This window comes from Thrips palmi, unplaced genomic scaffold (genome assembly GCF_012932325.1).
Source record: "Thrips palmi isolate BJ-2018 unplaced genomic scaffold, TpBJ-2018v1 HiC_scaffold_18, whole genome shotgun sequence".
Classification (NCBI taxonomy): domain Eukaryota; kingdom Metazoa; phylum Arthropoda; class Insecta; order Thysanoptera; family Thripidae; genus Thrips; species Thrips palmi.
In genome coordinates, this window is record NW_023144627.1 from 5,952,525 (window position 1) to 5,970,654 (window position 18,130).

Here is an 18,130-nt window from a genome sequence, read left to right on the forward strand (position 1 = left end):
AAATTCCATAGATTTTTTTTCTTTTTTTACTTAGAACTCATGCATGACTGCAGATAAGACCGAGGCTGCTCGTCACTAGCAAATTAGACGAGGTGTAATGATCAACTTGGATCGGAAAGTCACAAGGTCTCCTACGCACGCAAACGAAGAGCGATGATGGATGAATTTCGATTTTGCTCCAGTCCAATACCGGGTTGGCGAACTGGAAGGGGCCCTCAGTGGGCCAGAAGACTGGTGGAGGCGGCCAAAACTCTGGACGCGTTTTGAGAGCTCCAGAGTCGCTGAGAGGGGCTCGAACCGAACGTGTGACCCCACCAATGGATTCCTCGTTCGGAGAGCAATCCATTAGTGGGGTCGCGCGTTCGGTTCCAGTCCCATTTAGCGACTCTGGAGCTCAAAACGCGTCCAGAGTTTTGTCCGCCTCCACCGGTCTTCTGGCCCACTGTGTCTGCAAACAAGTCCGCGTGACTGACGCCTGCCGTCCGTCCGCGAAGCCTCGCGATGCTCGATGTTGGGATAATGTGTTCCACTTGGGTTCCGCCGTGTCTCCGCGGCCACTTGCCCGAGAAAGCCGAGACGCGGGTTCGCGCCCCGCCCGGCCCGCCTTTTTTTCGGAGGCAGCCTCCCTGCCCGGCGACGCGCGACGCGCCGCGCGCCTCCTCGCACGCAGTCGTGTTCCAATTCTCCGCGCAGAACGCGCGGGCGACCTGACTCAACCGGCTCCGTCCCACCACTACACTAGATCAGGGTCTTGACCCAGGTCCGATCTTGCTGTTGTTGTTGTTGTTTTCTTTTTCGCGCGTGTGTGCGTGCTTTCTCCCGAAGGCCTACGATTCCGCCTGACTGCCACAGGCCAGCATTTACCAGTGTGGAAAGGGTTGCCAACCTCAGCCTAGGCGACTTCAAGACAGCGGAGCCGAGGTTGACCAGTAGGCAGGCTGAGGTTGGCAACCCTTTCGACACTGGTGCACAGAGGCAACTTTGCCAACTTAAGCGGCAAAACTGCCTTGAGTCACGATGGCGACCCAACCTCTTGCCCGGAGACTTCAATGCCAGTCAAGTGACTGAGCTCTGACGAGGACCTGTCTGTTGTCCATTGGTAAAAGTAGCATTCAGGACGGTCCGCATCCCGCATCGAGCGTGGTCTCGGGACATTGCCCCGAAAAAGCAGCAGCCATCAAACATAGAGGAAAAGGTCTCTTTTCATTCTGCTGCGACGTACACTGCAGCTTCTTATCGCTCGGTTACGAGACACAGATAGCATGCTAGTCAAAACCTCTCCAAAAGACTAATCTCATACACAATGTATCACCCGTTCACAGATTGCCCGTCTAAACAAAACTATCCCGATAAGCAGAACCACCGCGCTCCCAGTGATGTCTCGAAACGATAGCTCGGTCGTTTTGCTCACACTTAAAACCTTATTTTGAGCATATGACACTACAAAATCAAATGTGTGCTTAGCATACAGCTGTGGGAGTGTACTAGCAAGTACACATCTATAGGTGTGTACTTGACTAGCGTACATCTATAGATGTGCACTTGGGCAAGCATGCATCTATAGCAGTGTACTTAAGCACACATACATGTCACCCATTTGACAGCACACTCCTATTGATGCATGCTTGCCCAAGTACACATCTATAGATGTATGCTTGTCAAGTAAACATCTATAGATGTGCACTTGCAAGTATACTCCCACATCTGTGTACTAAGCACACATATGATTTTGTAGTGTACAATCTAATTTACTTTTTTATGTGAAGAAATAATTCGTAAATTACAGAGTATTTTCTTCGTAAGCTTAAGTATGCTCTAAATACTTTGTTGTAACAAGCTGCTTTTAAGTGTGAAGGCTAAAACAGTTCGTAAGGTTTTCTCAGTGCTCGGTCAAGATTTAATGAAGTTTGTAAAATAAGAGGAAGTGGCAAAGGCTTTCCGGGACGCTAGCGGTGCCCCTGCCCACGCAGCATCGGCCGACCCGACCGGCCTCCCCGCCTCGCAGGCCACGCAGCGCAGGCCTCGCTACGCTGAGCACGCACAAAAATGACAGACGAATTAAAAAGAACGAAAAAAAAACCTTGTCGAGAAATAGAGCAGCATATGAATACGAGTCAACGGCCTCGGTGAAACAAGATCCAGGGAATTCTTTCTGCAGTTTTTTCAGCCAATCGTCTAAGTGGACGCGGGAACACATTTTCCAGACTCGCCTGTTTCCCTGGCGCTGCACAGTGGGCCAGATGACGGGCGAAGGCGGCTTAAACTCTAGACGTGTTTTGAGCTCCAGAGTCGCTAAACAGAACTCGAACCGAACGTGTGACCCGACCAATGGATTCCTCGTTCGAAGAGCAATCCATTGGTGGGGTCACACGTTCGGTTCGAGTCCCGTTTAGCGACTCTGGAGCTCAAAACGCGTCCGGGATTTGGACCGCCTCCACCGGTCTTCTGGCCCACTGTGCGCTGGCAAGGGCAGACTACCTTCTTTGGGCGGATTATTCAAATCAGGCGATTACGTGAAACACACGTAGGGCTGGGTCGCGATCTCAGATCAGGTCGACAGAGATGATCAGCCAATCACGACACAGTGTGTCGCAACCTCTACTGGAAAATCGATTCCGTTCGAGCTCTCTAGGCGGTACCCTCAACGCGACGCGACAACGCCCAACATGTCCTTAGAGATAATTTAACTTTGCAGTGAGCCTTTTTTCCCAAGTAGCTGCAAGTTGGCATCACTGGACTGCGGTCCGGCGTGGCGGCGACCACCGCGGCGTCACCGGCGCGTTTCGGTCAGCGAAAAATGTGTCATTCCTAACGATGCGACGCTCTCTCACTTTCTCGCGCCAAAACGCCGCGTTGCCAACCTCACAGATTTTAACGCGTCTCGCCGCCGAGTTAACGCAATTATAAACTTGGATGTTTGTCGCTTTGTACCGCGTGCCTGGCGCCTGTAACTCTCTCCCTCCATCTCGTCCCGAGACTCGGCGAACTTGGCAAAGTCGCAGTGAATGTGTTTCACTTTTAACGCCCGGCCTGCGTCTTCCCACACACCGCGTCTCACGCTGGGAGAGAGAGAGAGAGAGAGAGAGAGAGAGAGAGAGAGAGAGAGAGAGAGAGAGAGAGAGAGAGAGAGAGAGAGAGAGAGAGAGAGAGAGAGAAGGGTCGGGGAAGAGTGCTGCGAAAACGGCCGCTGATTTAGAAACGTTTGCCTTTCTAGGCGATTCAGTGCCTTAATTAGTCGCTGAGGTCTCTTTAAGTTCACATACAAGCACATGATTTGAAGAAGAAAAGAAGAAAATAAAAGGAAATTGGTCGGTATTTGAACCCGCGACCCCGGCCACCGTGCGGTTTCCGGCACGCGATGGAGGGAGCACCGGTGCATTTCCGGGAAGGTTCAAACACCGGCGCGCTCTCTCTGCGGCTTGGGCCGGTCGCTCCGAATCAAACACCGAGGCCCAAACTCGAGCGGGCTCTCCGAAGAGGCCGTTTGGGACGCCTTGCTCGGTTCAACTGAGCTGGGGCGGGGCGGGGCGAGGCGGGGCGGGGTCCAGGTGAGAGCAAGCGAAAGGACAGAGGGGCGGGGGGCCTGCTGCTACGCATCAACAAGCGTGCATTCAAGTTTGTCCCGTTCTGTTCCGTTCGGCGTCCCTGCCTCTCTCTCTCTCTCTCTCTCTCTCTCTCTCTCTCTCCTCTCTCTCTCTCTCTCGCTTTGCGCTCCCCCTCTTTCTCTCTCGTTTCTGAGTGACAGCGGTGGGTGAGGCGAGTGCGTTGCATTGGCCGGACGCAGCGCCACACATGCACACACACACACACACACACACACACACATATGCACGCACGCGCACTCACAGATGCACACTCACATGCACACACACACACACACACACACACACACACACACACACACACACACACGCGCGCGCGCGCGCGCGCTGCTGGAGGCAGAAAAAAAGGTTCGCTTCCGGCTGGCGTTCGGCACGGCACTGCTTTCCTAAAACCTCGACATCGACGCTCACCTTTAGCTTGGAGAAGGTGAAGTAGTCCTTGGGGCTGGCGACGCGGTCGTCGTCGCCACGCCGTCACTTGGACCGCTGCACTGGAGCGCTTGACTCACTCACACACACGCACAATCACACACAAGCGGTTGAACTTCCCCGTCGTCGGTCAATGGCACGTCACAGTAGTCGCCATCCCCGTGCAGGCCGTGCAGGCCAGGTCGTCTGGCCCAAACCGGCTGGGCCACCGCTCGCCCCGACACCAACACCCCCGGCTCGGCTCGGCTCGGCTCGGCTCGGCTCGGCTCCGTTCGGCTGCGCGCTCGGCTCGGCTCGGCTGGCGTGCCGACTGCCGACTGGCGCTCTCGGCCGTCGCGTCGCTACTGAGACTCTGACTGGCACGGCGGCCCAGCCATGGGCCCAGCCCAGCCCGTCTCTGCCCCCCTCGCTCGCCGCGGGGAGGGGGAGGGGGCATCCACAGGGCAGGACCTGCACTACAAGCCTGCACGCGCGAGACGGAGACGGCGTGGTCACTCCACCAGAAGGGCCTGCCGTCTGCCTTCCGTCGCCGCGAGCCTCCGAGGACCCCGACAAGGCCGGAAGGCCGGTGGAGGCGGCCAAAATCCCGGACGCCTTTTGAGTCGCTGTATGGGACTCGAACCGAACGTGTGACCCCACCAATGGATTGCTCTCCGAACGAGCAATCCATTGGTGGGGTCACACGTTCGGTTCGAGTCCCGTTTAGCGACTCTGGAGCTCTAAACGCGTCTAGAGTTTTGGCCGCCTCCACCGACCTTCTGGCCCACTGTCGCCCCCTGCAGCCGGGCTGGCCGCGGCTGCCTGCATGGTCTGTCCGGCGCGGGAGTGGCCGCACCGCCTTGCCGCCCCACCGGGTTCAAACACTAACTTATTCCGGATTCCACCCACAAGGGCCGGGCCGGGCACGTCGCTGCACTACAAAGTCGCCTCGTCGCTCCGTCTAGCTCGCTCGTGTGCCGGCACGTGTGCGCGCGAGAGAGACATCACGACGAAAGCACTGTTCAGTCCGCGCTGCAAGTGCTCGCGCCCTGCAGCAGACTCATTCCGAGAGCCGTTTTCGTCGCTCTGTCTCTCTCGCACGGGTATGGGACGCGCCCTGAGTGCGAGAGAGACAGACTGCTGCGCTCCGTGGGCGGAGCACAGTGGGCCAGAAGACCGGTGGAGGTGGCCGAAACTCTGGACGCGTTTCGAGCTCCAGAGTCGATACATGGGACTTGAACCGAACGTGTGACCCCACCAATGGATTGCTCTTCGAACGAGGAATCGATTGGTGGGGTCACACGCTCGGTTCAAGTCCTCTTTAGCGACTCTGGAGCTCAAAACGCGTCTAGAGTTCTGTCCGCCCCCACCGGTCTTCTGGCCCACTGTGCCCCTCCTAGTCGTGGCAGTGAACTTGGTGCAGTCCGTCTGCAAGCCGCCGGCCAGCCGGCTAGCCGAGCGGCAAGCCCAACTTGGAAACAGGATTGCCACGAATAGTGTTGCAAGGCCGGATTTGGCATTATTACGCTGTTTCATTTTTATTTTTATTTTACTGCGCGAATAAAATCCGTTTTATCGAACCGGGGGCAGGTCTCTGGTCTCACCCGGCTGCACGGCCAACGTCGTTGCGCCTCGGTCGCGGGTTCGACTACCGGCGGCAGCCCGATTTATTTTATTTTCGATTTTTGCTCTAAACTTGGTTTGAACTTGAAAGATTCCTTTAACTCCGTTCAGGCAGTGCGAAGCCACTTAAACGGCTTTGTCATCACTAACCGCTGTAAAAACTGCCAAGAGGACCACATCTGGCAGAACTTTCCTCTCTCTCCGACCAGAAATGCGCGCTGCTCCAACTTGAACGGCATTTGACACATCCGGTGTTTTGGTGACGGCAGGTGCACAGTCCCCGCAGGGCGGCCAGGGCACAGTGGGCCAGAAGACCGGGGAGGTGGCCAAAACTCAAGACGCGTTTTGAGCTCCAGAGTCGCTAAATGGGACTCGAACCGAACGTGTGACCCCACCCATGGATTCCTCGTTCGGAGAGCAGTCCATTGGTGGGGTCACACGTTCGGTTCGAGTCCCATTTATCGACTCTGGAGCTCAAAAACGCGTCTAGAGTTTTGTCCGCCTCCACCGGTCTTCTGGCCCACTGTGCAGGGCGGCCAGGGCCTGTTTGTGGTGGCTGAGAGTCAGCTGTGCCTCCACGCTTCCGGCCGCCGCGGCCACGGCGCTACTCCGGGCGTGCGTGCGGGCCGTGCGGACATACCCCGGAGCGCAGCGCCGCAGCGCGGGGTATCGCCGCGGCCCGGGCGCCGCGCCGTCCATACCCCGTGCTAGAGCCACTGCACTGGCGAAACAAAGGCTGCAAGCATCGCAAGCGCCCGGCGCAGTAGGCAACCCGCTCCACTACCGAGCAGTGGGGTTGCCTACCCGCCGCATCGCAGGCGCCCTCGTCTAGTCCTGGACAGTGGCGTGCTCCCTTCTCGCCCAAGGGGCCCGAGGCCGTCGTTTTCGTTGGTCCTAACCCAGCCTTATACCTCGTTTTCGTTTTCGTTTTCGCGTTTTCGTTGTCGCGTTTTCGTTGTCGCGTTTTCGTTTTCGCGTTTTCGTTTTCGCGTTTTCGCGTTTTTGCTTTCGCGTTTTTGTTTTCGCGTTTTCGCGTTTTTGCTTTCGCGTTTTTGTTTTCGCGTTTTTGTTTTCGCGTTTTCGCTTTCGCGATTTCGCTTTCGCGTTTTCGCTTTCGCGTTTTCGCTTTCGCGTTTTCGCTTTCGCGTTTTCGTTTTCTTCTTTTTCTTCTTCTTCTTCTTCTTCTTCTTCTTCTTCTTCTTCTTCTTCTTCTTCTTCTTTTTCTTCTTTTTCTTCTTCTTCTTCTTCTTCTTCTTCTTCTTCTTCTTCTTCTTCTTCTTCTTCTTCTTCTTCTTCTTCTTCTTGGGGTTGTGGCTCCAGATGCAGCGACTTACGTACCACGGCACTCTCTGCGCTGAATCGGTCCGAATCTGTCCGCATCGGTGCCCCGAGGTGTTCTGGCCGCGCCAGACCTGCGTCACACGCTGGTGTGTTGCGCCCTGTGGCGCCCTGTGGGCTGACGGCGGCGGACGCGGGCGGGCACACTGCTCTCGGCGACATTCGGCGACACTCCGCGACCCAGCAGCACCACGCACTTCGGCGCCGGGCGGCACCAGGGCAGCACGGCCGAGGGGACACCAGGAGGGACAGATAGATAGGCAGAGCAAGCATATACAGAGCGGCGATCGGAGTGTTTGGGTGAGTGGTGCTCCCACAGGAGCGTATTTCGCCACACGTTTTGCCCCCTTGCTGCCGGTTTTGAAAATACCCCGCGGTGTTCCGTTCCACAGTGGGCCAGAATACCGGTGGAGGTTACCAAAACTCTAGACGCGTTTTGACCTCCAGAGTCGGTAAATGGGACTCGAACCGAACGTGTGACCCCACCAATGGATTGCTCTCCGAACGAGCAATCCATTGGTGGGGTCACACGCTCGGTTCGAGTCCCACTTAGTGACTCTGGAGCTCAAAACGCGTCTAGAGTTGTGTCCGCCTCGAGGGGGAAACGACTTCGGTTATCAGATGTACAGCAAATTGGTTATCCGCTATCCGGATAACCAGAAATTTCGAAGTAATCCGGGGAAATTCTGAGGTAATCCGGGAAATTTCTGAGGTAATCCGGGGTTATCCAATGGTAATCCTGGAAATTTTTCGATGTAATCCGGAGGTAATCCGGGGGTTATCCGGGGTTATCCCTATCCGATGTACACAAAATTTCTCAGTCGTTTCCCCCTCGGTCCGCCTCCACCGGTCTTCTGGCCCACTGTGCGCTCGCCCCTTCGCAGGGCTCCTCGGACGCAGCCCAAGTTAACTGTCTGCAGACAGCCTGGCCAATAAAAGTCGAAACCAAACGAAAACGAAATTGCATTTCGACTTTGTCCGGGCACGGCTGCCGTTTTAGCGGTGGTAGCCCCTCCCTCCCCGGGTCCCCGGCGGTTCCCGGTTTTATCACGCTGGTTTCTCCATCGGCCTTGCAGCTTGCAGCAAGCCGTCCCCCGGACAATAGGCCGACGGTGCTCTCAGTCCGAGAGCGGCGCGGGACGCAGGCGGTCACTCGGTCATTTGGGGAACCGGCGGCGCGGACCTCTTTAGCGGATCGGCCGAGGCAGCGCTCAGGTAGGCCGCCGGCCCACAGTGGGCCAGAAGACTGGTGGAGGCGGACAAAACTCTAGACGCGTGCAGAGCTCCAGAGTCGCTAACTGGGACTCGAAATGGACGTGTGACCCTATTAATGGATTGCTCGTTCGGAGAGCAATCCGTTGGTGGGCTCACACGTTCGGTTCGAGTCTCATTTACCGACTCTGGAGGTCAAAACGCGAGGGGTGACCCACTGTCAAATTTTATGTACAATGATTGTGTGAATGTGCAAGAATGTGCAAGATTTTTGGCGTTTTTGCCACACATGTTGCCTACTTACAGGCGTTTTTGCCACCTGAATGTGGAATGTGGTCAAATTTTGTACAATGAATGTGTGAAGCTGTTCCCCCCTCGTCAAAACGCGTCTTGAGTTCTGGCCACCTCCACCGGTCTTCTGGCCCACTGTGCGGGCTGCTTGCTGTGCCCTCGTACCACCGTGGCAGCGTCACCAACCTCTCGGCGGAAATCCAGCTGGAGAACCCTTTCGCAGTGAACGTGCTAACCAGCGCACAGTGGGCCAGAAGACCGGCGCAGGCGGCCAAAATTCTAGACGTGTTTTGAGCTCCAGAGTCGCTAAATGGGACTCGAACCGAACGTGTGACCCCACCAATGGATTCCTCGTTTGGAGAGCAGTCCATTGGTGGGGTCACACGGTCGGTTCGAGTCCCATTTAGCGACTCAGCAGCTCAAAACGCGTCTAGAGTTTCGGCCGACCCCACCGGTCTTCCGGCCCACTGTGACACGCTGTGCTTGTTGGCGCAGGGCGTGCTGCAGGATGGTGACGCTGTTCGCACTCGTGGTGCTGGTGACGCTGTGGCTGGCGCGGTACGCGGCCGGCAGGGTGAAGGTGACCAGCCTGCTGGCGGCCGTGCCGGGGCCCAGCTACCCGCTGCCCCTCATCGGCCACCTCATCTACATGTTCGGCCCCATGGACGGCATCCTGGACCGCGGCATCCGGCTGTACCGGACCTACGGCCCGGGCCCCATCAAGTTCTGGATCGGGGAGTGGCCCTCGGTGCAGGTAAGGACTGGCAAAAAAAGAAAAAAAAAAGTTGGTGTTTGAACCCGGGTTCTCTTCCCCTAGATAATGCGGCCCGAGGACATCGAGCCGGTGCTCAACTCGCAGAAGGAGGTGGAGAAGCCCGACCTGATCTACAAGCCGGTGCGGGCTTTCTTCGGTGACGGCCTCATCACTCTCAACGGCGACGCGTGGTTCAAGCACCGCCGCGCGCTCACCCCCGCCTTCCACTTCAGGTAGCTTTCAAGAGCGAAAAATGCTTACAGTTGAGACTGTCGAAATCCCGGACGCGTTTTGAGGCGCAGCGTCGCTAAATGTGACTCGAACCGAACGTGTGACCCCACCAATGGACTGCTCTCCGAACGAGGAATCCATGAGTGGGGTCACACGTTCGGTTCGAGTCCCACTTATCGACTCTGGAGCTCAAAACGCGTCTCGAGTTTTGGCCGCCTCCACCGGTCTTCTGGCCCACTGTGCAGCGTCCTGGAGCGCTACGCCGGCATCTTCACGCGGCGCGCCGCGGCCTTCGCGGACCTGCTGCTGGCCGAGGTGCCCGCCGACAAGACGGTCAACATCATGAAGTTCCACTCGGCCTTCGTGACGGAGACCATCATGGAGACGGCGTTCGGGATGCCGCCGGCGTCCCGGGCCTCCAGCGTCCAGAACAAGGAGATGTCCGACCTGGTGCGCGCCACGGAGGACGCGTTCGGCGTCATCGTGCACCGCATCTTCCACCCCTGGCTGCTCATCGACGCCCTGTTCAAGCTGAGCCACTCGGGGCGCGTCAACCAGCGCGCCGAGGCCATCATCACCCGGCACGCCAAGGCCGTCATCGCGCAGAAGAAGCTCGAGCTGCAGCAGCGCCGCGCCGCCGGCGACGACGACGACGCACCCGACGCGGACGAGGACGCCGGCGTGCGCAAGAAGTACACCTTCCTGGACATGGCGCTGGGCGGCAAGTCCGACGTGCTGTCGGACGCCGAGATCCTGGAGGAGGTGAGCCACGCACCACAGTGGGCCAGAAGGCCGGTGGAGGCGGTCAAACTCCCGGACGCGCTTGGAGCGCCAGAGTCGCTAAACAGGACTCCAACCGAACGTGTGACCCCACCAATGGATTGCTCTCCGAACGAGGAATTCATTCGTGGGGTCACACGCCCGGTTTGAGTCCCGTTTAGCGACTCCGTGCTCAAAACGTGAAAAGTTTTGTCCGCCTCCCCGGTCTTCTGGCCCTCTGAGCACGGCGCGCCTTTTCATTTTAGCGTGTCTATTTTAATATGTTTCTAAATTTTTTTTGTGACGCGTCACTTCCGTTGCAGGTCCGCACCCTGATCGCCGTGCAGCAGACGTCCGCGTCGACGCTCAGCTTCATCATGGTCATGCTGGCCCTGAACCCCGAGGTGCAGCAGCGCGCGCGCGCCGAGGTGCGCGAGGTGGACGCCATCGAGGGCCTGCACCCGCTGGACCGCCTCAAGCGCCTCAAGTACGTGGAGCGCGTCATCAAGGAGACCATGCGCCTGTACCCCATCACGGCCATCTTCTCCAGGAAGCTCAAGGACGAGGTAAGGAACGTCATAATTCGTAAATCCCGGACGCGTTTCGAGCTGCAGAGTCGCTAAACGGGACTCAAACCGAACGTGTGACCCCACCAATGGATTCCTCGTTCGGAAGAGCACATTGGTGGGGTCACACGTTCCCTTCGGTTCGAGTCCCCATTTAGCGACTCTGCGGAGCATCAAAACGCGTCCGGGATTTCGACCGCCTCCACCGGTCTTCTGGCCCACTGGGGTATCGCCACTTCGCGGAGTAGTGACGCCTCGCTCTCTGCAGGTGCACCTGCCGGGGCACACGCTGCCGGCCGGCGTGCTGGCCACCATGTTCATCTACATGACGCACCGCGACGACCGCCACTGGCCCGACCCGGAGCGCTTCGACCCCGACCGCTTCCTGCCCGACAACTGCGTGGGCCGGCACCCCTACGCCTACGTGCCCTTCAGCGCGGGCCCGCGCAACTGCATCGGCCAGCGCTACGCCATGCTGCAGATGAAGGCCGTGGTGGCGGCCGTGGTCGCCAAGTGCGTCGTGCTGCCCGGACGGGGGCTGGAGTCGCGTGACAAGATCCGCCTCAACATGGACACCTTCCTCTACATCAAGGGCGGCTTCAACGTGCGCCTCAAGCCCGTCGGCGGCGGCCTCTTCGAGTAGCGCCGTCACGCTTTCGTCCCCACGCGGGTCCACGACACTTGATGCGGACAAAGTATTCCACGAGCCGAGAGGCGCTAGACTCTTCTTAGTGCTACCCGGGGCCATGACCCTGAGACGCTTTTGAATAAAGATAAGCGCGTATCACAGCGGTCCGCAGTGGACGCACGCAACGAGTGTCCGGTCCCCACGTTTTGGGTTCCGAGGAATTCATATTTACGCCGAACTGTCTCGGCTCTATCGAGCACGATAATCCACTGTGTACACCACACTGCAAAGGGCGGTCACGGTCTGACTTGAGACCGATTGACCCCAAAATGGCCCTCGGCCACCGCCAAAATGGTCGCCACTCGTAAAATGGAATGGGTGGCAACAAACTCGGAGGGAGATATCAAGACTCTGCGACGTTCTGACTAAAGGTTTATTGTGATGGTGGCAATGGCACAAAGAGTAGTATGATGCGGCGCCGGAGAAGAATACGAATATTTTACAATGCACATGCTGATCGCACATGTCAATAGCTTATCACTTTATCAGTCACATACAGTGAAAGTTTAATGCGTTTTCATAATCTGTAAATGACTGTATGTACATTCTTAGAAATACAAAATCACAAGAAGTTTTTTTTCTCTTTTAGCAACGGCACAGCAGCAAATGAACAAGCCATAACACTACCCGTTCGCCTTCCTCGCACTCATTCCATTCTTACTTGCACACTTTGGAATCTTATTCAGCTATTAAGTGTAACGCATTCAAAATCCTAAATCACAGAGTTCCTGCTCCTAGACAACATAAATATTACAAATAAATAATATTCGAAATCAACAAAGTTAGCAAACAAGGTAAATTGTTTACACATTGACTTAATAATATTTCCTTACCTACTGGCAACAAGATATGGATGATGTCCCAACATTTTAATTCAGTCCCCATTCTACAGTATGATTTCATGGAATGTAAATGTGACCCGGCTCTGCACGCACATTTCAACAGAACTGACACTGGGATTTCGTTGCAATCACATTAAAACAATAAGAATCTCGCCGTACGCGTATTCCGGGGGAAACTCACCAACGACTGGTCGGGCAAGCGATTTCTAATGATATGGACAAAAAACAATCGATTCTACCTTAAATTTCGCCAGACATGCACCAGTGACGGGGTTGGCGTGTACACGGGGCACACTCCTCACTCTCTCACACACACGCACTCACTCACGCACACACACTCGGTCGACTACAAGCAGGATCGCTACCCGACAAGGCAGCAAAGACATGCAGGACCATTTCTACAAAACGGAGCCATCTCTAACAAGACTATCACACAACTTGTAAGTTTTCTGAGATTACATTTTATCTGAATAAATGATCAACAAGAAGAATAACAATTCCTAATCGGAGTATATGCAACGTAACACGTATTAAAAATAAAACAAAAAACGAAAATGACATATTTAAACGAGTTATTGAATTACTAACAATTTAAGCCCGTTTATTGGAGTATTACGACCTCTTCAAACATTCTCTGTAATAGGCCAATAACGAAGGCCAGGTGGAATAATTACATATATACATATAAAAATTCTACAGATAAAATTTTACATAAATTGTACGTATACGTGCTCTAATTGTATTTGTAGGCACTCTGTTGTTTCCACGAGACTAAGATTTTCCTAATGATGAGGCAAAACTGAAGTGAGGTTCCCCTTTGTGATTCATATTATCTTTGCGGGTGATATGCTTTTCTTGCCCCTCTCAAAAAATCAAAACTTAAAAACGTTTCATACGAAACCGACTAGAATACAGGGGCATAATGGAAACATTTGCCGTGTGAATCAAGCATGCCTCGGTCCTCTGCCATACAACCATACACTCACAGAGCAATGATAAAATGGTTAATGACGTGTAATAGAAGAAATCGTAAGGTCCGCCCCGCGCCCTGGCCGAGCCCGTCCGAGTCCCTCGACGGCTCGCTAGGGCGGTTCACCTAGGAACACAGGACGTGCGCAAAAAAGGAATGCCACTCCCTCCGGAATGCAGTTGAAAAGCCCGAACGCGTTACGCCTCCATCATGACGGTGTTGTCCCTCATGGACAGGTCCTCCGGGTCGTCGTGGCGGAGCTTCGTCAGCGGGATGGGCTGGTTGGGCGAGTCCAGGACGCGGTCCAGGCCGCGCTTCCCCAGCGGCGACCCCAGGGGCGACCCGCCGGGGCCCATGCTGGCCATGGGGGAGCCCCCGGGCGACACCGGGCTGGGCGGCCCCGCGCTCAGGCTGCCGCCCAGGCTCTGGATCTCCTGCTTCACGGACGGGCCCTCGGGCATGGGCGATCTGGAACCAGCCAATGGACCCGAAATTTATATTTCACTGTCTCAGTGCCTGTGAAGACTGAAGATGTCAATGCAAGCACGGTGTTTTGTTTTTGGCGTACCTGTACCCCGACAGGGGCGAGTCCTTGTCCCTGCCTATGCTGCCGTTCGGCGACGCGCTCATGAGGCAGGCCATGTACTGCAGGTGGCTGTCGTCGACGCCGCCCTAAAAACAGAAAAAAAAACGCGTTTTTAAAAAAAGCAGAGAAAACGGACTTTAAGTTCAGTTTAAAGACCGGGGATGCCTATTCGAAACACACAAGAAACTGCACTTGGCACAAAATGAAGGTGAGGTCACAGAACCCTTGGAAAAATGCACTCACCTCAGCGTAGTCGTCGTTCTGCATTTGCTGCTGAAACAGAAACGCCTGTTCGTGAGTTACGCCGCTCTTAGAGGCTAATTAATTACTCAGAAAGAAATGGCCTGGTTGAACCGCTAGCTAGCCGCGAGGTGCGGACAGGCGGCCTGCTAATCACCTGAATGTGACTGTCGTAGTCCTCGGCGTGCATGTTGGGGCTCACGGCCATGGTGGGGCTCTTGGCGGGCTGACCACTGCAAGAAAACACGGTTCGCGGTCAGAACAGTGCAGCCACGGGCCGAACGGAATGCTCCGGGCGTGGGCTTCGAACGGACGACGTCCGATCGAAACCCGTCGGGAGCATTCTGGGTCGTTCATTGAGAAAACGGACGGAACTTTAGAATTTCAGAAATAATCGAAAAAGAGTAAAAAGTATTGAAAAAGTAGAGTATAAAAGAGAAAAAATTGGAGTAAAATATCTAAATACGGATATGAAATTGTAAGAAAAGAGGTAAAAATGTAAGGAATATTTAAAAAGTTGAATGAGAGAAAAGAGAAAAATTGTAGAAATTTGAAAAGAGAGTAATAAAAGTAAGTTCAAAAAATCGAACTACGAGTAGAGTAAAACGTAGGCATGCCAAAATCGCAGGATACTCATGCAGGCGGCAAACACAAAAATAAGACTCGGCGGGACTTTTGGCCACGCAACCACGAACACACAGCAGCACGTTAGAAGCTCAGTATACTGCATGGGGTGTATGGATTTGTAAAACTACAGCCAATCGCAGTCAATGAAGCGAGAAATAGAGAGAGAGATAGATGGAAAGAGGAAGAGAGCAGTGGTGGGGACGCAATAGAGAAATGGAATCAAAGGTTGAGGGAAAAAGATCCAGAGCTCTGCTGAAGTAATAAATGAAAAATCGGAAGTGAAAATGTTGCGAGGGAAAATGCAGGGAGTGCAGAGCCTGTGCGGCACCGCTGCCAACCTCACGCAAACACGGACGGGTACTGGACAGCGCAGCCAACATTCCCGCTCAAACGAAACGGAAAACAAGCTGCCTAGCGGAGGCACTTTGCGGGAAATGGAATTTCATCGCTTGAGCCAAGGAAGCTGCACAAAGCCACAAGCGTGGAGAGTAAGAAAATTTGAAATGGATAATAAAAAGAGTAGTAAAATACTACGGAATATAAAAGAGAGTAAAAATGGAGAAAAAAAAGTAAAAAGAGTTGAAAAGAGGTTTAAAAAAGTGAACATTGATGTCGGACGATGCCTGCGTCGCTGACCTGCTGCTCGGGGCTCCCTGTACACTGCAGCACTGTTACTCTGTACACAGACTGTGCTCACACAACACCATCAAGCTGCCGCGGCGAGGCCCGCCACTGCCAAGGGCTGAACGACGAGCGAGAGCTGAAAATGACGTCACTCCAGTGCTGCCACACAAGTAGGCCGAAATTCCCACGGTAGTGTCGAAAGGGTTGCCACCCTCAACCTGCACGGTAAAAACGTGGCCCGGTTTTTCCAGGGAGCCTCTGGTAAAGACATAGGCGATTTCCAGGGAGTTTCTGGGAAAACCAGGAACCGTTTTTACCGTGTGAGGCAACTTCTCAATGGCTAGGTATTGCCTTGTGGGCAGGCTGAGGTGGGCAACCTTGAGCAACCTTGAGCGAAAGTGAGTTAGTTGGCAGCACTGTGCAGTGACGGACCACGAACGCGGCCTACGCGGCCCGAAGGCCCAAGGCGCAAGGCCCAAGGCCGAAGCCAAGCGAAGCCCTTCCGAACCTACAGGCTAATCCTCCAGCGGCCTTGCCGCAACAACAACAACATCAATCGCTCGGCAGGCCCATGCAGAAAGCGTCCATTCGCAATGCCCGCTCCGGGGGCAAGCCGGCCAAACCAGGCGGGTCACAGTGGGCCAGAAGACCGGTGGAGGCGGCCAAAACTCCAGACGCGTTTCGAGCTACAGAGTCGCTGAACAAGACTCAAACCGAACGTGTGACCCCACCAATGGATTCCTCGTTCGGAGAGCAATCCATTGGTGGGGTCACACGTTCGGTTCGACTCCCATTTAGCGACTCTGGAGCTCAAAACGCGTCTGGAGTTTTGGCCGCCTCCACCGGTCTTCTGGCAAATCCACTGTGCGGGTCGGCTAGTCGGCGCGCAGCGCAGGCCTCAGCTACAGCGACAAGCAGGCCGCGTCAACGTCACGAGGGCGGTGGACAGCCCGGCGGGGCCTGGAGCGCGGCAAGGCCGGCAAGCAAGGGGCGCCTCGCCAACGCAGTGCGTCCCTTTCGCGGTTCATCTCAGCAGGGGGTATCTCCAGCCTGTCGCCGCGCGGCGTACTCCCACAGGGCCCCTCGCGCGCGGAGTATCTCCGCCCTTGCCGCCTTGGCGCGCCTCGCGCCGCCCCGCCGCCCCGCCGCCCCCAAGCTCTGCCGACTGGTTCCCAGCGTCGTTGCCGTCGCGCTGTGTCTCTCGCAACGAGTGCTGGAGAGACAGAGCGACGGGAACGACTCTCGGGATGAGTCTGCTGGACGCTAAGCGGCGGAACTACTTGTAGTGCACTACACAGGTTGAGTCTCATACTTCCGCGGCCTTCCCCGGGACAGGTGTCGCCGCTTGACGAACTCCGCGTCGTCCACCATCCAAAACGACCCAAAGTCGTCCTCATAGCGCACGAAACACTTGTGCAGCGACAAGTTCGTTCGGATCGCGTTCTAAACAACAACAAAGCCGTCAACGGGGGTCCGGCGGCAGTGCGGCCGCCCAGTGGGCTCAGCGTCCATCGCTGCGAAGAGGGGTCTCTCCTCGTGCACGGGGGGCTTGAAGATCGGCGCCGGTGGCCAGAACTCTAGACGCGTTTTGAGCTCCAGAGTGGCTTAACAGGACTCGAACCGAACGTGTGACCCCACCAATGGACTCCTCGTTCGGAGAGCAATCCATTGGTGGGGTCACACGTTCGGCTCGAGTCCTGTTTAGCGACTCTGGAGCTCAAAACGCGTCTGGAGTTTTGGCCGCCTCCACCGGTCTTCTGGCCCACTGTGCGTCGACGGCATCATGTCAGTGCCAGCGACGGACGCGTTAGCAATGCCTGAGTCCCGCACGCATCCGATGGACGCTCCCAGGAGGGTCCACCCAGGTGGGTTGACACCCCAGTGCCGCCTTGGACCCCCGGCAACAAACCGAGTCCGCAGACCCAGGACGTCCCACGATGCAGCGCCCTGTGAGGGAGAGAGAGAGAAGGTTGCCGAGCGCATGCTGCCCGCGTTAGTAGTGAGAGAGAAAAAAGAGAGGCAAGCGAGGAATAAAAGATGTAAAAAAGAGAAGTAAGAAAAAAAATGGTCACAAAGTGGTTCTCAAGAAAACACCACACAGCACACACACCACATGGTACCACACACCACACACCCCACACCCACACCAGAGAAGAGTAAAAGAGAGTCAAAAATAGAGTATAAAAGAGGTAAAAATGGATATATATGTATAAAACGGTAGATAAGGAGGAAGAAAAAAAGAGGGGGAACATGGGCGACCTGGGCGACCTACCCTGAAGCACACCTCTGGGGCCTCCGTTTGTAAAACTCGACCTCATCCACAGTCCAGACGGCTCCCTTCACATTCTCCACGCGCATGAAACACTTGTGGAGTGACAAGTTGTGTCTGACGGCGTTCTAGCGGGGCACACAGAAACAGAGTCAGCCCTCGGCCCGCCAGAAGACAAGCAACGGGCAAGCTCGCAACATTCGACAACATTTTTTTTAAACATAACTAAGGGTTTTATTTATTTTGGTAAAATTTCACGACAAGGGGAATTTTCTACTGCTTTCGCAACGCAAGGCTGTTCAGGCCAGCAGAGGCGAGAAAATAAGCTTATCTAACAGGTGCATGCTTTCGGTCGCGACAGTGAACCAATTCGAGGCAAGGGGAAACTGCGAATTTCGGTGTCCAAATCGAATGAATTTCAGTCGAATCTCAATAAATTTCAGACAAAATTCGATGTATTTCAGTCGAATTTTGACGACCTTTAGTCGAATTTCGATGAA

General features: G+C 55.3%; 3 protein-coding genes across 5 annotated transcripts in view; 1 reads left to right on the top strand and 2 right to left on the bottom strand.

The window, feature by feature from the left end:
• The window catches only part of LOC117644826 (bromodomain-containing protein 4B-like), a 47,700-nt gene extending 43,381 nt beyond the window's left edge, over positions 1-4,319 (bottom strand). The window contains exon 1 of the mRNA XM_034384469.1: positions 4,014-4,319. The gene's annotated coding sequence lies outside the window, so the exon portion shown is untranslated. The remainder of the gene's footprint in view (positions 1-4,013) is intronic.
• A 2,811-nt stretch (positions 4,320-7,130) lies between these two features.
• On the top strand, positions 7,131-12,043 carry LOC117644623 (cytochrome P450 4c3-like). 3 transcript variants are annotated; one of them, XM_034384232.1, is made up of 7 exons: positions 7,131-7,271; positions 8,048-8,186; positions 8,970-9,228; positions 9,292-9,461; positions 9,705-10,221; positions 10,542-10,784; positions 11,053-12,043. In XM_034384232.1, exons 3-7 carry the CDS (start codon positions 8,983-8,985, stop codon positions 11,425-11,427), a joined length of 1,551 nt encoding a protein of 516 aa, XP_034240123.1. In that variant the 5' UTR covers positions 7,131-7,271; positions 8,048-8,186; positions 8,970-8,982; the 3' UTR covers positions 11,428-12,043. The 3 variants fall into 3 exon arrangements, with proteins under 3 accessions (XP_034240123.1, XP_034240124.1, XP_034240125.1); XM_034384233.1 differs by lacking the exon at positions 8,048-8,186; XM_034384234.1 differs by lacking the exon at positions 8,048-8,186 and having other exon boundaries at positions 8,982-9,228.
• The window catches only part of LOC117644649 (forkhead box protein P1), a 68,929-nt gene continuing 62,630 nt past the window's right edge, over positions 11,832-18,130 (bottom strand). The window contains exons 10-14 of the mRNA XM_034384260.1: positions 16,674-16,804; positions 14,268-14,343; positions 14,114-14,158; positions 13,853-13,956; positions 11,832-13,752 (exon numbers count right to left, since the gene is read on the bottom strand). Of these exons, the coding sequence (XP_034240151.1) occupies positions 13,482-13,752; positions 13,853-13,956; positions 14,114-14,158; positions 14,268-14,343; positions 16,674-16,804 (627 nt within the window). The 3' untranslated portion in view covers positions 11,832-13,481. The remainder of the gene's footprint in view (positions 13,753-13,852; positions 13,957-14,113; positions 14,159-14,267; positions 14,344-16,673; positions 16,805-18,130) is intronic.

Coding starts and splice junctions, on each gene's coding strand:
- LOC117644623 (XM_034384232.1), top strand. CDS start 8,983: ATGGTGACGCTGTTCGCACTCGTGGTGCTGGTGACGCTGTGGCTGGCG. Junction 9,229..9,291: donor GGGAGTGGCCCTCGGTGCAG/GTAAGGACTGGC, acceptor CTCTTCCCCTAG/ATAATGCGGCCCGAGGACAT. Junction 9,462..9,704: donor ACCCCCGCCTTCCACTTCAG/GTAGCTTTCAAG, acceptor CCCACTGTGCAG/CGTCCTGGAGCGCTACGCCG.